At 42.3% G+C, this 15,034-nt stretch overlaps 1 protein-coding gene across 5 annotated transcripts in view; it reads left to right on the top strand.

The window, feature by feature from the left end:
* Nucleotides 1-15,034, top strand: part of creb5b (cAMP responsive element binding protein 5b) — a 508,761-nt gene that overhangs the window by 158,709 nt on the left and 335,018 nt on the right. For all 5 annotated transcript variants that reach the window (XM_087986955.1, XM_043689526.2, XM_043689529.2 and 2 more), the window contains one exon: nt 8,094-8,216. In XM_087986955.1, coding sequence (XP_087843081.1) covers nt 8,094-8,216 — 123 coding nt within the window. The remainder of the gene's footprint in view (nt 1-8,093; nt 8,217-15,034) is intronic.

The following is a 15,034-nucleotide window of genomic DNA, read 5'->3' as shown; positions in this document are numbered from 1 at the left end:
TTCCCCTCACTAATCAAGAACCTATCTATCTCTGGCTTAAATACACTCAATAACCTGGCTTTCACGGTTTTCTATGGCACTGAATTCCAAAGATTCACCACTCTCTGGCTGAAGATTTTTGTTCTTAACTCAGTTGTGAAGGGCCTTGCCTTCTCTCTTAGCCTGTGCCTGTGGGTCCAAGTCTCTTCTACTAGTGGGAACATCATCTTCATATCCACTGTATCGAAGACAGTCAGTATTCTGTAAGTTTCAAAGAGATCCCTCCTCATCCTTCTATGCTTTATCAAGTGCAGATACAGTGGCCTCAACTGCTTCCTATATACAAGCATTTCATTCTTGGAATTATTCTTATAAACCACCTTGGACCCCTCCAGTGCCAACTCACCCTTTTTTAAATATGGGACCCAAAACTGTTCACAAAATTCTCAATGCGGTCTGACTGGAATCTTATCCAAAGATGTGCAGGTCAGGTGAATTGGCCCTGCTAAATTTCCCAAAGTGTTAGGTGCATTAGTCAAGGGTTATTATAGGGTAGGGAAATGGATCCGGGTGGGTTACTCTTCGGAGGGTCGGTGTGGACTTGTTGGGCCGAAGGTCCTGTTTCCATACTGTAGGGAATCTAATCTAACCTTGTACAGCTTCAGAAATACACCCTTATTCTAGTGCTGTCAACATTAATGCTAGCATTGCATTTGCCTTCTCTTTTTTATAGGTATTTTTATTGAAAGAAAAGGAAATTTTTAAACATTTTTTACAAAATTATGAAGTATTACAAGCAAGTATAAACACCAATATAAAATTAAATAGATAAGAAAAAAAAGAAATAAATAATAACCAAAACACATAAAAAGGGAACAACCCAACTAACTACTAATCTATTCAACAAACAACCAAAACATAAAATAGAATATCATACATTACGAGCAAAACATAACTGAATAATTAAATAACTAAGTACATGCTCAAAATGGATTTACATCAAGTCATAATAAAACCCGTATTTATACGGGATTCCTCCTCCCGGGGGCCCCCACACCAGCCAGAACCACTGCCACAGCCCGACAAAAGCCCTGGACAGTATGGCCGAAATATCTGTGTCGATATAGTTCAAAAAGGGCTGCCATATTTTATAGAATAATTCAGTTTTTTGGTGCACTATATTTATGAGGAAGTCAAGGGGAATATATTCCATGATTAACCTGTGCCAATTCGAAAGTCCTGGAGGACCCTCAGCTGCCCAATTCACTAAGATATTTTTCCATGCACAAAAGGAGAGAATGGAAAATAGTTTCCTCCCGTGCATGTCCAGGGAGGGCAAGTCTGAAAAGCCCAGGAGAAGAGATACTGATCCAATCTAATCTCCGTACCTAAGATCTCTGTCAGGGCATGTGCTACTCTGTCCCAGTACCTACAGATCTTGTAACATGTCCATAAACAATCTGTGAGCGTGCCCGCTTCAACTTTGCATTTAGGACACATTGGGGATGGTCCTACCTTAAATTTTGCGAGATGATCAGGTGCTATATGAGCCCTATGGAGTATCTTTAATTAAATAGCTGGAGTTCTATTGCAAATAGAGATGTTTCTGGCATTTTCCCAGATGTCCTTCCATATTTCTAAAGAGATTTCTAACCCCAATTCTTGGTTCCATGTTTTAAACAATCATTCCATGTCTTTCGATACCTCATTATATAATGAGTGATAAAGAGTACTGACCGAGGGTGGACCCATTGGCCATAGCACTCTTCTTTCCCTATCCGATTTGTAGGGACTGTCTAATAATGTGGTATAATCTTGTATTTGGAGATACCGAAAAAGGTCTCCATTAGGCAGTCCAAACTCCTGGTGCAACTGCTCAAAAGACATCATAACTTCCCCATCGAACAGGTCCCCCAAGCAAGAGATACCTCTGGACCTCCAGGTTTTAAATGTAGCATCTGTCAGCCCTGGCTGAAAACCCGATGCTCCCTCTGTAGAATTATAAGGCGAGGTTTTCTGTAGGTTACCCTCATCTTGCTGCATTATCCTCCAGTCTTTAATTGTATTTAATACAATAGGGTGTTTGCAATAATAGCTCTCATCTTATCTAAAAATAAAAGATTGACGAGGGGACATTTTGCTTGGGAGGTCTCAATGTCTAAACAAATTGATTCTGGGTCACAAGAGACCCAATCACCTACATAAGATAAAAAAGAGCTCAACTGATACCTCCTAAAGTCTGGAAAATCCAGTCCTCCCCTTGCCTGTGGAAGCTGCAGCTTTTCTAATTTGATAAGGGGTCATCCATGATTCCAAATAAAGGAACCAAGCCAGCCGTGTAGCTTACGCAATGCCAGTCTCGGCAACGTCAGAGGGAATATTCTCATAGGATATAGGAGACAAGGCAGAATATTCATTTTAACTAGAGCTACTCTGCCTAGCCAGGATATTGGGAGATCTCCCAAGCGTTGTAGGTCCTGCCTTATTTTCTCTAGTAGGTGCACAAAATTGGCTTTATATGGCTGACCAAATACTGGGGTGATAAAAATACCTAAGTACAGAAAACCCTCCAGTGACCACCGAAAGGGAAAGCAAGGTCTGTCCAATAAATTGGATAAACTAGCGAGACCACCCAATGGCATGGCCTCCGGTTTCATAAAATTGATTTTATAGCCTGAGAACCTATTAAATAGATTGATCACTTGAATTAGGCGGGGCACGGATATCCAAGGATTACTTAAGAAAAAGAGGACATCATCTGCATAGAGAGTGATTTTATGTTTATCCGAACCAACCCTCGGAGCCGCTGTGTTAGTGTCAGTACATGTAGCTTCCGCTAGTGGTTCGATTACTAGCGTGAATAATAACAGTGAGAGAGGACATCCCTGACGACAGCCCCAACCAACACTGAAGCTATCTAAGCCTAAACCATTGGTGATCACAGCTGCTTTGGGGTCATTGTATAGTATTGAAACCCATTTAGAAAATACCTCTCCGACACCGAACCTTTCCAGTGTATAAAAAAGATAGGACCATTCTACCCGATCGAATACCTTCTCTGCATCCAAGGAGACAACTATCCCCTTGTTGATAGGCTTGTATCATATTTAAGACCCTTCTAATATTGTTAGTTGATCTACGGCCCTTGATAAATCCCGTCTGGTCCTCTTTTCTGATATATGGTAAGACCCTCTCCAGTCTTAATGTTAACATTTTAGAAAGGATTTTTAAATCCACATTTAGCAAGGATATTGGTCTATATAATGAACAATCTTCTGGGGCCTTTCCTTTTTTAAGAATGAGAGAGATATTTGCTTCTCTCAACGAAGGTGGGAGGCAGCCCTGATTATGTGAGTAATTATACATGTCTATAAGTGGACCAGTCAGTTCCCCTATGAATTCTTTATAAACTTCAACCTGGAATCCGTCTGGTCCAGATGCTTTGCCACTCTGAAGCTGTCTAATTGCATATAGTACTTCCTGGGTTGTCAGGGGAGCATTCAGGATTGACACCTGCTCCGTGGTTAAGTCTGGAAAGGCCAAGTTTTTAAAGAAGGACTCCATCTTCTCAGTTCTATCCTCACAGTCCTGAGATTTATACAGTTCAAAGTAGAACTTCCTAAAGGCTGTATTGATCCTTTTACAATCACAAATCAAAGTACTAGCACTTTCTCTAATGGACATAATAACTTGAGGGGCCTTTTTTTTCCCTAGCAAGATACACTAGGTATCTGCCTGGCTTGTCGCCATGTTCACATAATCTTTGCTTTGCAAATAATATTTCCCTCTTTGCTGTTTGGGTAAGTGCGGTATTCAAGGCTGCCCTAAGGGCTGTGATCTTTCGTAGCTTAGTAATAGAGGGCCTATCAATATACGCTGTCTCAGCTGCTTTCAAGCGACCCTCGAGCAGGTGCAGTTGTTCTCCCTTTTGTCTTTTCTGGGTCACAGAATATGAGATGATCAAACCTCGCGCATAAGCCTTAATGGTCTGCCACATCATCAACGCGTTACTGGCCATACCTGAATTAGTTTCCAAAAAGGTTTTGAATTCCTGAGAAAAATATTTTATAAATTTGCTATCCTTCATTAAAAAGGAATCCATACACCAATGTTGGGGGCCTGTCCCATCGTTCCTAGTCTTTACTTCCATATATACTGCAGCATGATCAGAAATTGCTATATTACTTATTTTGCAGGATAATATGGAATACACAAGGGTCAAGGGAGCAAAGAATATATCAATTCTAGTATGGCAATTGTGTGGGTTAGAGTAGAAAGTAATGTCTTTGCCCTGGGGGTGAAGGCACCTCCACACATTTACTAGTCCTAGCTCCTTATTAAGATCCACCAATTGTCTAGATCTAAGAACTATACCCATAGTATGCTTAGGTATCCTATTTGTCTCTGAGTCCATAATACAATTAAAATCTCCTCCTATAATTGTATGGCGGGGCTCCAAATGCCATCAGCTTAGAGAATGCTTTCATTACAAATCTGAAGGGGTGCGCTGGGGGGGGGGAATAAAGATTCAAAACCCCATACTCCTCTCCATATGTTAGGGCTTTGATCAGTATATACCGCCCAGACTCAGCTTTTATCTGGCTTAAGATTTGGAAAGGAAGATTCTTCCGAATGAGAATGACTACTCCCCTACTTTTGGAACTGAAAGATGAGAAAGAAGCCTGATAGAACCCACCCTGTTGCAACTTTAAGTGCTCTTTGTCAAGTAAATGTGTCTCCTGTAAAAGAGATATGTCAACCCTTTCTTTTTTTGAGATTTGACAATATCTTCTTCCTTTTGATTGGTGAATTACTCCCCTTGACATTCCAGGTGCACCATCTAAGCAAATAGCTAGCCATGATCGCCCAGGCCAGCCTGAGACCCCCCAGGAGGAAGAACCCCACCCAAAACACCTTGAATAAAGACTATAGAAAATTCACAAAAGCAAAAATTCTTTAAGACATTTACACCAACACATTAAAAACTATTCCTGAGTAAAAAAAACAATGCAAAACACATTTAAAAGGAGACTTTCCCCCTTGCTCCCAGGGGGCGTAACTACCTATCAATAACCCCACCATAACCTCTCCTAACTAGTGCCCTACCCTTGGGCCAGGCATTATAGAATGGGATAGACAAATTCGAATGTTCTATGAAACCAAAGTTAAAAGTGAGTGACCCCCCCCCCACCCAACACCAACCCATAGGTGCGTTTAGCAAGCATAATAGAAAATATTAATATATAAAACTACAGAGTTACAATTCTAGCAAGTATCAGATAACTAAGTAAAATGTCAGGAGAAGAAAGCCCCGTTCTAAAAAAAAGGTAGAACAAAACCCCCTTCTCATACAAATCAAATAAGTCACACGGCAGGAAAAAATAACAAATAGAGAGGACCATGGCTGGAGAAAAATCCTGGAATAACAGTATCCTGACACCTTTATGCATCATGGCCTGGGGATCCTTCCCCAGGACTCTGGAGGCTTCCAGGAGCATCTACCTCTCTCTATAAAATTAGAGCTGGAACAGAACCGGGTGGGGGTGCTGGTCCGACCCGGGCCTGCGTACGGCAACCCGGTGGGCCCACTCCACCCGCACCTGGCCTGGTCCCGACTCCAACTTTAACATTTGTGGGAGCCATTGCTCCAGAAAGTCTACAAACTGGCCTCCCTCTTCCCATTCAGGAAGGCCCAGCAACCGAATATTTTTTCGACGACCCTGATTATTGAGGTCGTCAATGTGCTCCTGCAAGGTCCGGACTCGCTGCTCGAGAGCTCGGACCCGGCCCATGGCTGACTCGGCAGCAGTCTCCGAGGTCGCGTCCTTTAGCTCCGCCCCTCCGACACGCTGTTCAAACATCTTGATTTCTCGGTCGTGCTTCTGCAGGTAAGTCCCCCGAAGCGACTGCAGACGTCTCTGCTACAGCGGAAAGGGGTGGGGGAGGGATCCCTGTCTGTTGCAAACTGCAGCAATTTTTGCCCTTAGTCATTTTAATAACAAGACCAAACTGTCCAAGTTTGATGTAAAATGACTATCTCAGCTGGGCAAAAACTATTTTAAATGATTTAAGAGGTGTGGTAAAGGCGGGTGCCCCACTTTGCCCGAGTCTTAGGCAGAGCACAATAGACTCAGACTTGCTGGGTCGCCGCCATCTTAAATCTCCTCTGCATTTGCCTTCTTAACCGCCAACTGAACCTGCGTGTTAACCTTATGAGAATTCTGACCTAGGACACCGCAGTCGATTTATGCTTCAGATTTCTGAATTCTTTCCCCATTTAGAAAATGTACACCTCTTCTTCCTCTCAAAGTACATAATCTCACACCTTCTCACATTGTATTCGATCTGCCACTTCTTTGCCCATTCTTCTAGCCTAGCCAGTCCTTCTGCAGCCTCCCCACTTCCTCAACAGTATCTGTTCCTCTTAGCTGTTTTTGTGTCACCTGAAAACTTAGTATCAATGCCTTCAGTTCCTTCATCCAGATTGTTATAGGTTAAGCTCCTATGAGGTTTGGGACTTGGGTAAGGACAGCATGATGGCTCAGTGGTTAGCATTACTACCTCACAGGACCAGGTACCCAAGTTCGGTTCCAACCTCGGGCAACTGTCTGTGTGGAGTTTATATGTTTTCCCCATGTCTGCATGGTTTCCTCCGCCAGTCTAAAGATGTGCCGGTTAGATGGATTGGCCACGCTAAATTGCCCATAATGTCCAGTGATGTGCAGGCTATGTGTATTAGCCATGGGAAAAACAGGGTTACAGGGCTAGATTGGGGGGGTGATGGTTAGTCTGGGTGGGATGTTCTTCAGAGGGTCGGTGTGGACTTGATGGGCCCAATGTAGGGATTCTATGATTCCTAGGTCCTGCACTGCTGCAAAACTACTTTCTACTTCCTACTGTCTCTATTCATAGTGAGCATCATCAAGGTCTTTGCCTAGCAAGTGACTATTGTCTGACCCTTAGAAGTTTCAGCAAGCTGTATTTGCTCTACTAATCTCACTAATACAGTACAGTTTATTCCATTCTGTCTTTGCAGAGTCTTGATAACATGTCACTGTTGATTTCAGTGTTTTATCATTATGTCACTAACATACTTATTCTCATTATGAGAGACACCTCTTACTACACAATAATGGCAAAAGTTCTCACGCAGTATGGTTTCTTCCCTTCTCCAGTTCCCCCTCCCATGCCAGCACATCCATTCTATATTCTTTACTGCCAGGGCCTCATAGCCTCTGAGTACTCAATATTGCACCAGCTTAATTCTCTCAAATTGTACCAGGGTGCCATATGGGATGGGCTGCTCGTCAGTTTTATGTAAATGAGAACTAAGCGTCAAAACGACTGCAGCATTTTTCTGTCAGAACTGGCACTGGCCTTGTGGAAGTGAAGCCTCGGCCTGCCCAAAATTGAGGGGCAGGATGTTTTGTCCCTGAAGATTATGGAGGCTTGCATATATCACAATGCTTGTGGCTGGTGGGTATGTGAATTGGCACCTTACTTTCCCCTTGTGCCACTTGGAGGTGTCTGGTGTGGGCAAATTGCCTGGAGGGTGCCTTCCAGCACTAGGCCTTACCTGTTTGCCTGGCTTCAGCTGGAGAAGCTGGCGGGATTCACACATTGGTCAGAGTGTAGAATCTATTCTTATTTTGTAAATTGGAGAATGGGCAACTTCACATTCTCACCTGAAAAGGCAATCTGCTGTTTCTTCTGGGGTGGAAAGCCTCCTACTGATCCTGCAGCCTCAAGAGCCTATCCTCCATCTTTGAGGTAGAAAACCCATCCTCTAGCCAATAATAGGCTGTTCAGAGAAAGCCCCAGCAGAGGGAATAATCCCCAGAGAGTGCACGGCTGTCACCTCCATTTGACAATGAATATTAGCTTCCAGACTCAAAAAGCACAATCCTGTCCCTGCACCCGATTGACTCGAATATCATATCCACGAGAAAGTGAATTACTTTGTTTGTTGTTTAAATCTCTTATATCTGTAGGATATTTGTTTATTTTAAACTTATTAGAACATCTGTAAAATTCTCAAGCTTCAAAATCAGGTGTAGTCATTGAAACTACGTTTTTATTAATTTATAATTTCTGAACTATTTTGCCTTTTCTAGGCATCAGTGGGTTTGAGCATTTCCAATCTCAGTGAGATACAGAGCAAAGAGACATCAATTACTGACAGTTCAACACAAGCATCAACTTTATCCCGGACAGTGTCTGCAACCCGATCTGAAAAGGTAAACATGCTGTGGATCAGGTTATCTATTGAAGTATCAAACAGCGAGTTTTAAGTTAATGCTGAACTGAGCATTAAATATCCTGAAGGTTACTGCTGTACTGATTCAGGTGTATCGTATTATTCTCCTCTGAACGTCACTTCAAAGGATCTGTTTCAGTTATTTTAGAAATGTAAAATGAGCTAAAATAGGAACTTGAATAAAGCTTTTAGTTAGCCAACAAATAATTAAAACTCACCTTTACTTTGAAATGATCAAGGTGAGCATAAAATGCTAGAAATCCAGTGCAGGTCGCTTTATGTCTGCTATGACAAAAGCAAGCTATGGTGTGCCTGGTACATGTTACACCAGTTTTCAGAAATGAAGATTGAAAGAGATACTTTTGTGAGGTCAAAAATTGAGCGGAAAAGGGGGGAGAGGAGAGGAAACGAAGGTGGAGGAGAGGATCATGGATTCAGTAGTGCGCTTGAGCTTTTTTCTCATCTTTTTATTTATCAAAAATTTCTAAAGCTTCTATCTTATTCCCTCCTGTTTACTTTCACCTCTGCTTTATTCCTTAATTTTAGTTGTCTTTTTATATCTTTGCATTAGGTCAATGGCAGTGATAAATTATAACACTGAGTGTAGTGTACAACAGGGATTCAAAGTCAACTTTTCCACCCTCACCACAGAACCTCGGCAGTGTTTCTTATTATTCACTCAAGGGATGTGGGCATCTCTGGCTGGTCAGCATTATTGCCCATCTCTAATTGCCTAGGCATAAGTAAAGAGTCAGTCACATTGCTGTGATTGTGAAGTCACATGTAGGCAAAACCAGATGAGGATGGCAGTCTCCTTCCCTGAAGGATGTTAGTGAACCAGATGGGTTTTATTTCCTGACAGTCAACAATGACTCTATGGTCATCATTAATTCCAGCTTCTTTACTGAATTCAAATTCCACTATCTGCCATGCTGTGATTTGAACCCAGATTCATGAGCTGAGTTTCTGGATTAATAGTCTAATGATGATACGATTAAAGCCATTGTCTCTCCGCAAAGTTTAAGAAAAGGTTGATCAAGATATTGTGAAGTATGTGGAATTCCTTAGGTCCTGGACTACTTTGATTACCATGAAGGCCTGTTAAGAACCCTTGAACTACTCAACAGGTGGTAAAGCAGCCTCAATGACAGAACAGCTGGAAGAAGATGTGCCTTTTGGAGTATCTCAAAGGCTGTTCTGTCAGATGAAGGCTGCAACAGAACCAAACACCCCAATTGCTAGTTTCCTTTCCATCAATCAAGGATTTGTTCTGTCAAGATACATGCAGAAGCTGGTGTGCAATGGTTTCTCAATGCTAAAAGATGTCAATCACAGGCATCTTTCTTTTTAAACTAATCCTCCGAGTCACTGGTGACTGGCAAGTGGAGATGGAAGGAGGATTACATTGCCTGAAAGCTCCTATTAATGTTGTGCTACAGAAGCAGCAGTTTAAAAATGGTGGGCTGACACTTAGACAGAACAGTGGTGCCTTTCAGCAGCTGTAACTGTGACTAAGTAGCTCTCTTTGGATCACCTCTGCTCATCTCTATTTTAAAAATCACAAGAGGAGGTTATAGTCCAACAGGTTTATTTGGAAGCACTAGTTTTCGGAGCACTGCTCCTTCATCAGCTACCTGAAGGAGTAGTGCTCTGAAAGCTAGTGCTTCCAAATAAACCTGTTGGACTATAACCCGGTGTTGAGTGATTTTTAACTTCGTCCACCTGAATCCAACACCGGCTCCTCCACATCATCTCTATTTTGAGAAGGGGACCAGAATAGGTGCTCCAAACATAATGTTTCACCACTATCGACTGGATAGTCATGTCCAGAGGGATCACTTTAAGATCATAACAAATAGGAACAGGAATAGACTATTTGGCCCTTTGAGCATGCTCCACCATTCAATAGGATCATGGCTGATCCAACATTCTTCATGTCCATTTTTCTGAATTTCTCAATAACCCTTGATTCCCCTACTTATTAAGAACCTATCTCAGCCTGAAAGATATACAAGGATTCTGCCCTCACAGGTCTCTGTGGCAAAGAGTTCCAAACGACTCTAAGGTCCACTCTGAGATAACAATTTCCTCCTTATCTCAGTCATAAATTAGCACCCCTTTATTCTGAGACTATGCCCTCTGGTCATAGACTCTCATGAGGGAAAAGTTCCTTCAGCATTATTCTGTCAAGCCCTTAAGAATCCTGTATGTTTCAACAAGATCACCTCTGTTTCTTCTAAACTCTAGTGAGTAGTGTTCCAACCTGTTTTAGCCTTTGCTCATAACTCAATTGCTCCATAACAGGGATTATCCAAGTGAACTTTCTCTGAACTGCTTCCACTGGAATGATATCTTTCCTCAAGTAAGGGGAACAAAGCTGTTCAAAGTCCTCTAGGAGTAGTCCTACCAGCATCTTTTACAGTAGCAGTCAGACTTCCCTACACTCATACTCCAAGCCCCTTGCAATAAAGGCCAATATTCCATTTGCCTTCCTAATTACCTCCTGCACCTGTGGTGGAAATGTCCAATTGGAACAAGTAGCGATGTTTTGGACCTAGACCATTAGGACACTCATGGACACATTTGCAAATGGACACACAGAACATCACACTGCACTTGTTGCCAAGGAAATCTGGCAATGTGACTCCAATATCATTGCACTGACAGTGGAGAAGATCCTGTGCTTTTCCAGCACCACACTCTCAACTCTAATCTCTAGCATCTGCAGTCCTCACTTTCAGCTAGTGAAGAAGAGCAACTCAAGGAACACCTCGGTTGGTGTTCTTCCTTCTGGGAAGGAAAATCAGAAGAACTCAGAGCTCATAGAGTTGGATCTGCCATTAAGAATGAACTTGTCAAACAGCTTCATGAGTTATCTCTTAGAAACAATGAGCACCTCATGATTCTTCTCAAACTGACCTGAAACAAGTATGTGTTGGGTACACATACTCCAATCCTAGCCACCAGTGACCAAACCAAGGAAGGTTCTTTGCCAAAGTTGCATCTTTGAGCCTCTTAGGGAAGGTGAGGTTTATTCTTATTGAAGATGTCAATGCTACAGCAGGAAGAGATTCCAATCTCTGGAATAGAACCATAAGCAAGAAAAGAAATGCCAGTGTATTCTTCTGCTTATCAGATGTACAGAACATCAGCACATTGTCATCAAGACCTTTCAGAGTTTTGTCAGAAGAGCAGGTACAAAATGTTATGGCAACACCTATGGTCCAAATACCAAGAGCTGATTGATTACATCATCATCAGAGCTCATAATTACAAAGACACATGCACTACCAGAGCAATGACAGGAGCTCACGCCAATTCGTAAACTTGATTTATTAATTCAATCACTTCCATCAAGCTGTCTCCCAGACAATAGAGACAACACAGATCTATGAAAATTCAATATCAAATCTCTGAAGAAACTACTCAAAAGAGACCAGTAACAGAAATATCTTGGAGCAAAGCTTTCAAACACCAGTCAAGAACAGAAGAGTGCACATAGCTTGGGATGTCTTTAATTCCAAAATCTTTAATGCCCACAAAGAGACACTTGATTTTTTTTGTCAGGAAACATCATGACTAGCTTGATGAAAGTGATTAGAGTATCAATGAACTGCTTTGATTATAAGTACAAGACTTTATTTCTTGGCTTTGTGGAATGGCAAAAACTCAAAAGAAAACAAACTGGCTTACCAACAAACAAAGGCGAGGTACAAAGGAGCACCAAGGCATAAATACCAAGAGGGTGGAAAACACAGCAAAGGACATTCAACATCTTAATATCATAAATGAAATCCAAGTACTTGAGGACCAGCTTAATTGATGCCTAAGGATAAGAGAAGGGAAGTTGTCAAAATCCTTTGGAGGGAGCTCAACTCCATCTCACAACACGCATTTAGAGACAAGCTCGGACCTTGGCCAGCATCTAAGGAGGTGATGAAAATTATCATGAGATGAAGAGTAACAAAGGAGTAGGAGTTAATGGAATGTTTAGTGAAATCTTTAAGCACTAAGAAGAGTGACTAACATCACTGTAACACACAGGCTCCTTACCAGTTTGAGATTAAGTGTCATGAGGTGCTTCAAGAACTCATCCTACTGTTCTAAATTGAAGAGGAAATTCCACCTGGTCCCAAGGATGTGAGTGTCTTCATCACAGGGAACAAATCCAACTGTCAGGATTACAGAGATGTTTCCCTGCTTTCCAGTGCAAGAACAATAATTGTAAGAATCCTTCTGAATCAACTCAACACATTTCTGAAGAATTACCCTCCAATTTTCAAAGTGGGATTAGGCTGACAAGGGCACGGTCAGCATTATTTCCAAAGCTTGCCAAGTATAAGAAAAATGTTACTTTGTTGCTTTGACTCGACAAAGTCTTTCAATCCTGTAAGTCACGTTGCAGTTTGAAAATTTTGTTGAAGTATGGATGTTCCCCAAAATTTGTCACAATCCTTTGCCTACTTCATGGTGATATGCAATAAGTTATCTTGAAAATATTTTTAATAATTATCTTTAACAATGGATCCATCACATACCCCTTTGAGATTAGGACAGGAGTCAAACAAAGTTATATCATTGCCTTACATTTTTATTTGATCTTTGTAGCTTGTCACTCTCAATTTGAATACAGACAAGCTTTCTGCTGGAGTGCATTTTATTTATTGAATGGACAGTAAACCGTTTAACCTCAGACGACTCCAATCAAAAACTAAGACCAAACCATTGAACTCTAACAAGATGCTGTTGCTATAATTGTTGTGTTAGAAATGGATTGTTAGATAGTTATTCATGTATTTACTGAGGTATATGAGAAGAAGGGACTTGCACACAACATTGAGAAAACCATAGTCCTCCATCAGCAAACTGCAAATACACATGCCTCAGCCCAATTAGTTAGAATTCCAGATGGAATACATGGAACATTTGGAATACTTCAAATATCTGGGAAATCCTCTTTAACAGAACATTGCCATTGTCAAAGAAACCCAGCATTGCCTAAGACCACTTCTGCAACTACATTGGCACCATCCCTCACCTCTTTCTATGCTATATTGATGATTGCATCATCAAGGAGCTTGAGCAGTTCATCTACTGTGCCAACACCCCACCGTCAAATTCACCTGGACCATGTCTGACATCTCCCACTCCTTCCTGGACCTGTCCCTCCCCATCTCCGGAAACTGACTCACCACTGACATCCATTTCAAACCCACTGACTCCTGCAACTACCTCACCTACCCGCCTGCAAAAATGCTATCCCATACTCTCAATTTCTCCACCTCCGCCACATCTGCTCCCAGGATGAGGAATTCTACTCCAGGAAATCCCAGATGTCCTCCCACTTTAAGGACCATAGTTTCCTCTCCTCAGTAATTACAGATGCCTTCAACCGCATCTCCTCCATTTCCCACACTTCTGCCCTCAAACCCCCTTCCCCCAACAACAGTAATGAGAGAGTCCCCTTAGTCCTCATGACCCACCCCATCAACCTTTGCATGCATGACTTTTCTGCCAGCTACAATCAGATTCCACCACCAAAGATATTTATTTCCCAACCCCTGTCCACTTTCCGCAGGGACCATTCATTCCTCAACTCTCTTATCAACTCTACACTCCCCACCAACTTCACCACACCCAGTAACTTTTCCTGCAACCGCAAAAGGTGCAACATATGCCCCTACACCTCCCCTCTTGCCTCCGACCAAGGCTCTAAACAATTCTTCCAGATTCAGCAGCGATTCACCTGCATTTCATCCAACCTGATCTATTGTATCTGCTGCTCCCAATGTGGTCTCTTCTATATCGGGGAGACCAAATGTGGACACGGGGACACATTCGTGGAGCATCTGCACTCTGCACGCATCAACCAACCTGACCTTCCAGTTGTTATCCATTTTAATTCCCCGTCCCCTAATGACTTGGCCCCCTCCATGGAGGAACAGCTCCTGATATTTCACTTGGGGAGTTTACAGCCCAATGGCCTCAATATTGACTTCATCAGCTTCAAAATCCCTCTACCCCCAGCCTTATCTCAAGTCCGGCCCTTCCCCTCCTCCTTCCTGACCTGACCTAACCTGTCTATCTTCCTACTCGCCCATTCGCTCCACTCTTCCCACTGACCAATCACAATAATCCCCTACTTGCATCCACTTATCACCACCCACCTCCCCTTCACCAGCCCCATCCCCTTCTCTCTATTTACATCTGGGATCTCCTCCCTCTACCCAGTCCTGACGAAGGGTTCTGCCCCGAAACATTGACTTTCCTGCTCCTCGGATGCTGTTTGACCTGCTGTGTTTTTCCATCTGTACATCTATTGACTTTGGCTTCCAGCATGTGTATTCCTTACTATCTCCATTTCCTAAAACCTGCTGGTGAAGCCATTGGTTACCCGAGGATGTGAATGTTTGAAGATTCCAACATAAAACTGAAACCAAGCTCTTGGTTTACCGTATGATGGTAATATCCACCTTACTGTATGTGGCTGAAGTATGAACATTGGATTGGCCATTCAGTTGAATGTCAGACACCATGTTCTCAAAACAATTTGTCTTCTTCACAGTAAGTCCGGGCAAATGCATCACAGCAAGACAGAAAAACAAAATCAAGGATATGCCAACAGGAAGAAATGCAATATCACCCTGGACTGAACCAGTTGGAGGCAGATTCTGTTGGAAGATTTCCAGCATTTTGAAACTGAAAAATGATACTTTTGAGAGGAAAAGTGCAAGAGTCAAAATGGATAAGACATGACATGAGCTAATAATATGCAATCAGTCAGCCCAAACAAATGCC

The sequence above is a fragment of the Chiloscyllium plagiosum genome, unplaced genomic scaffold, assembly GCF_037043375.1.
Source record: "Chiloscyllium plagiosum isolate Xiang-an unplaced genomic scaffold, Cpla_swu_hap1 HiC_scaffold_5, whole genome shotgun sequence".
In the NCBI taxonomy this organism is placed as follows: Eukaryota; Metazoa; Chordata; class Chondrichthyes; order Orectolobiformes; family Hemiscylliidae; genus Chiloscyllium; species Chiloscyllium plagiosum.
The sequence above is the reverse complement of the archived record's forward strand: the minus strand, read 5'-3'. Positions and strand labels throughout refer to the sequence as shown.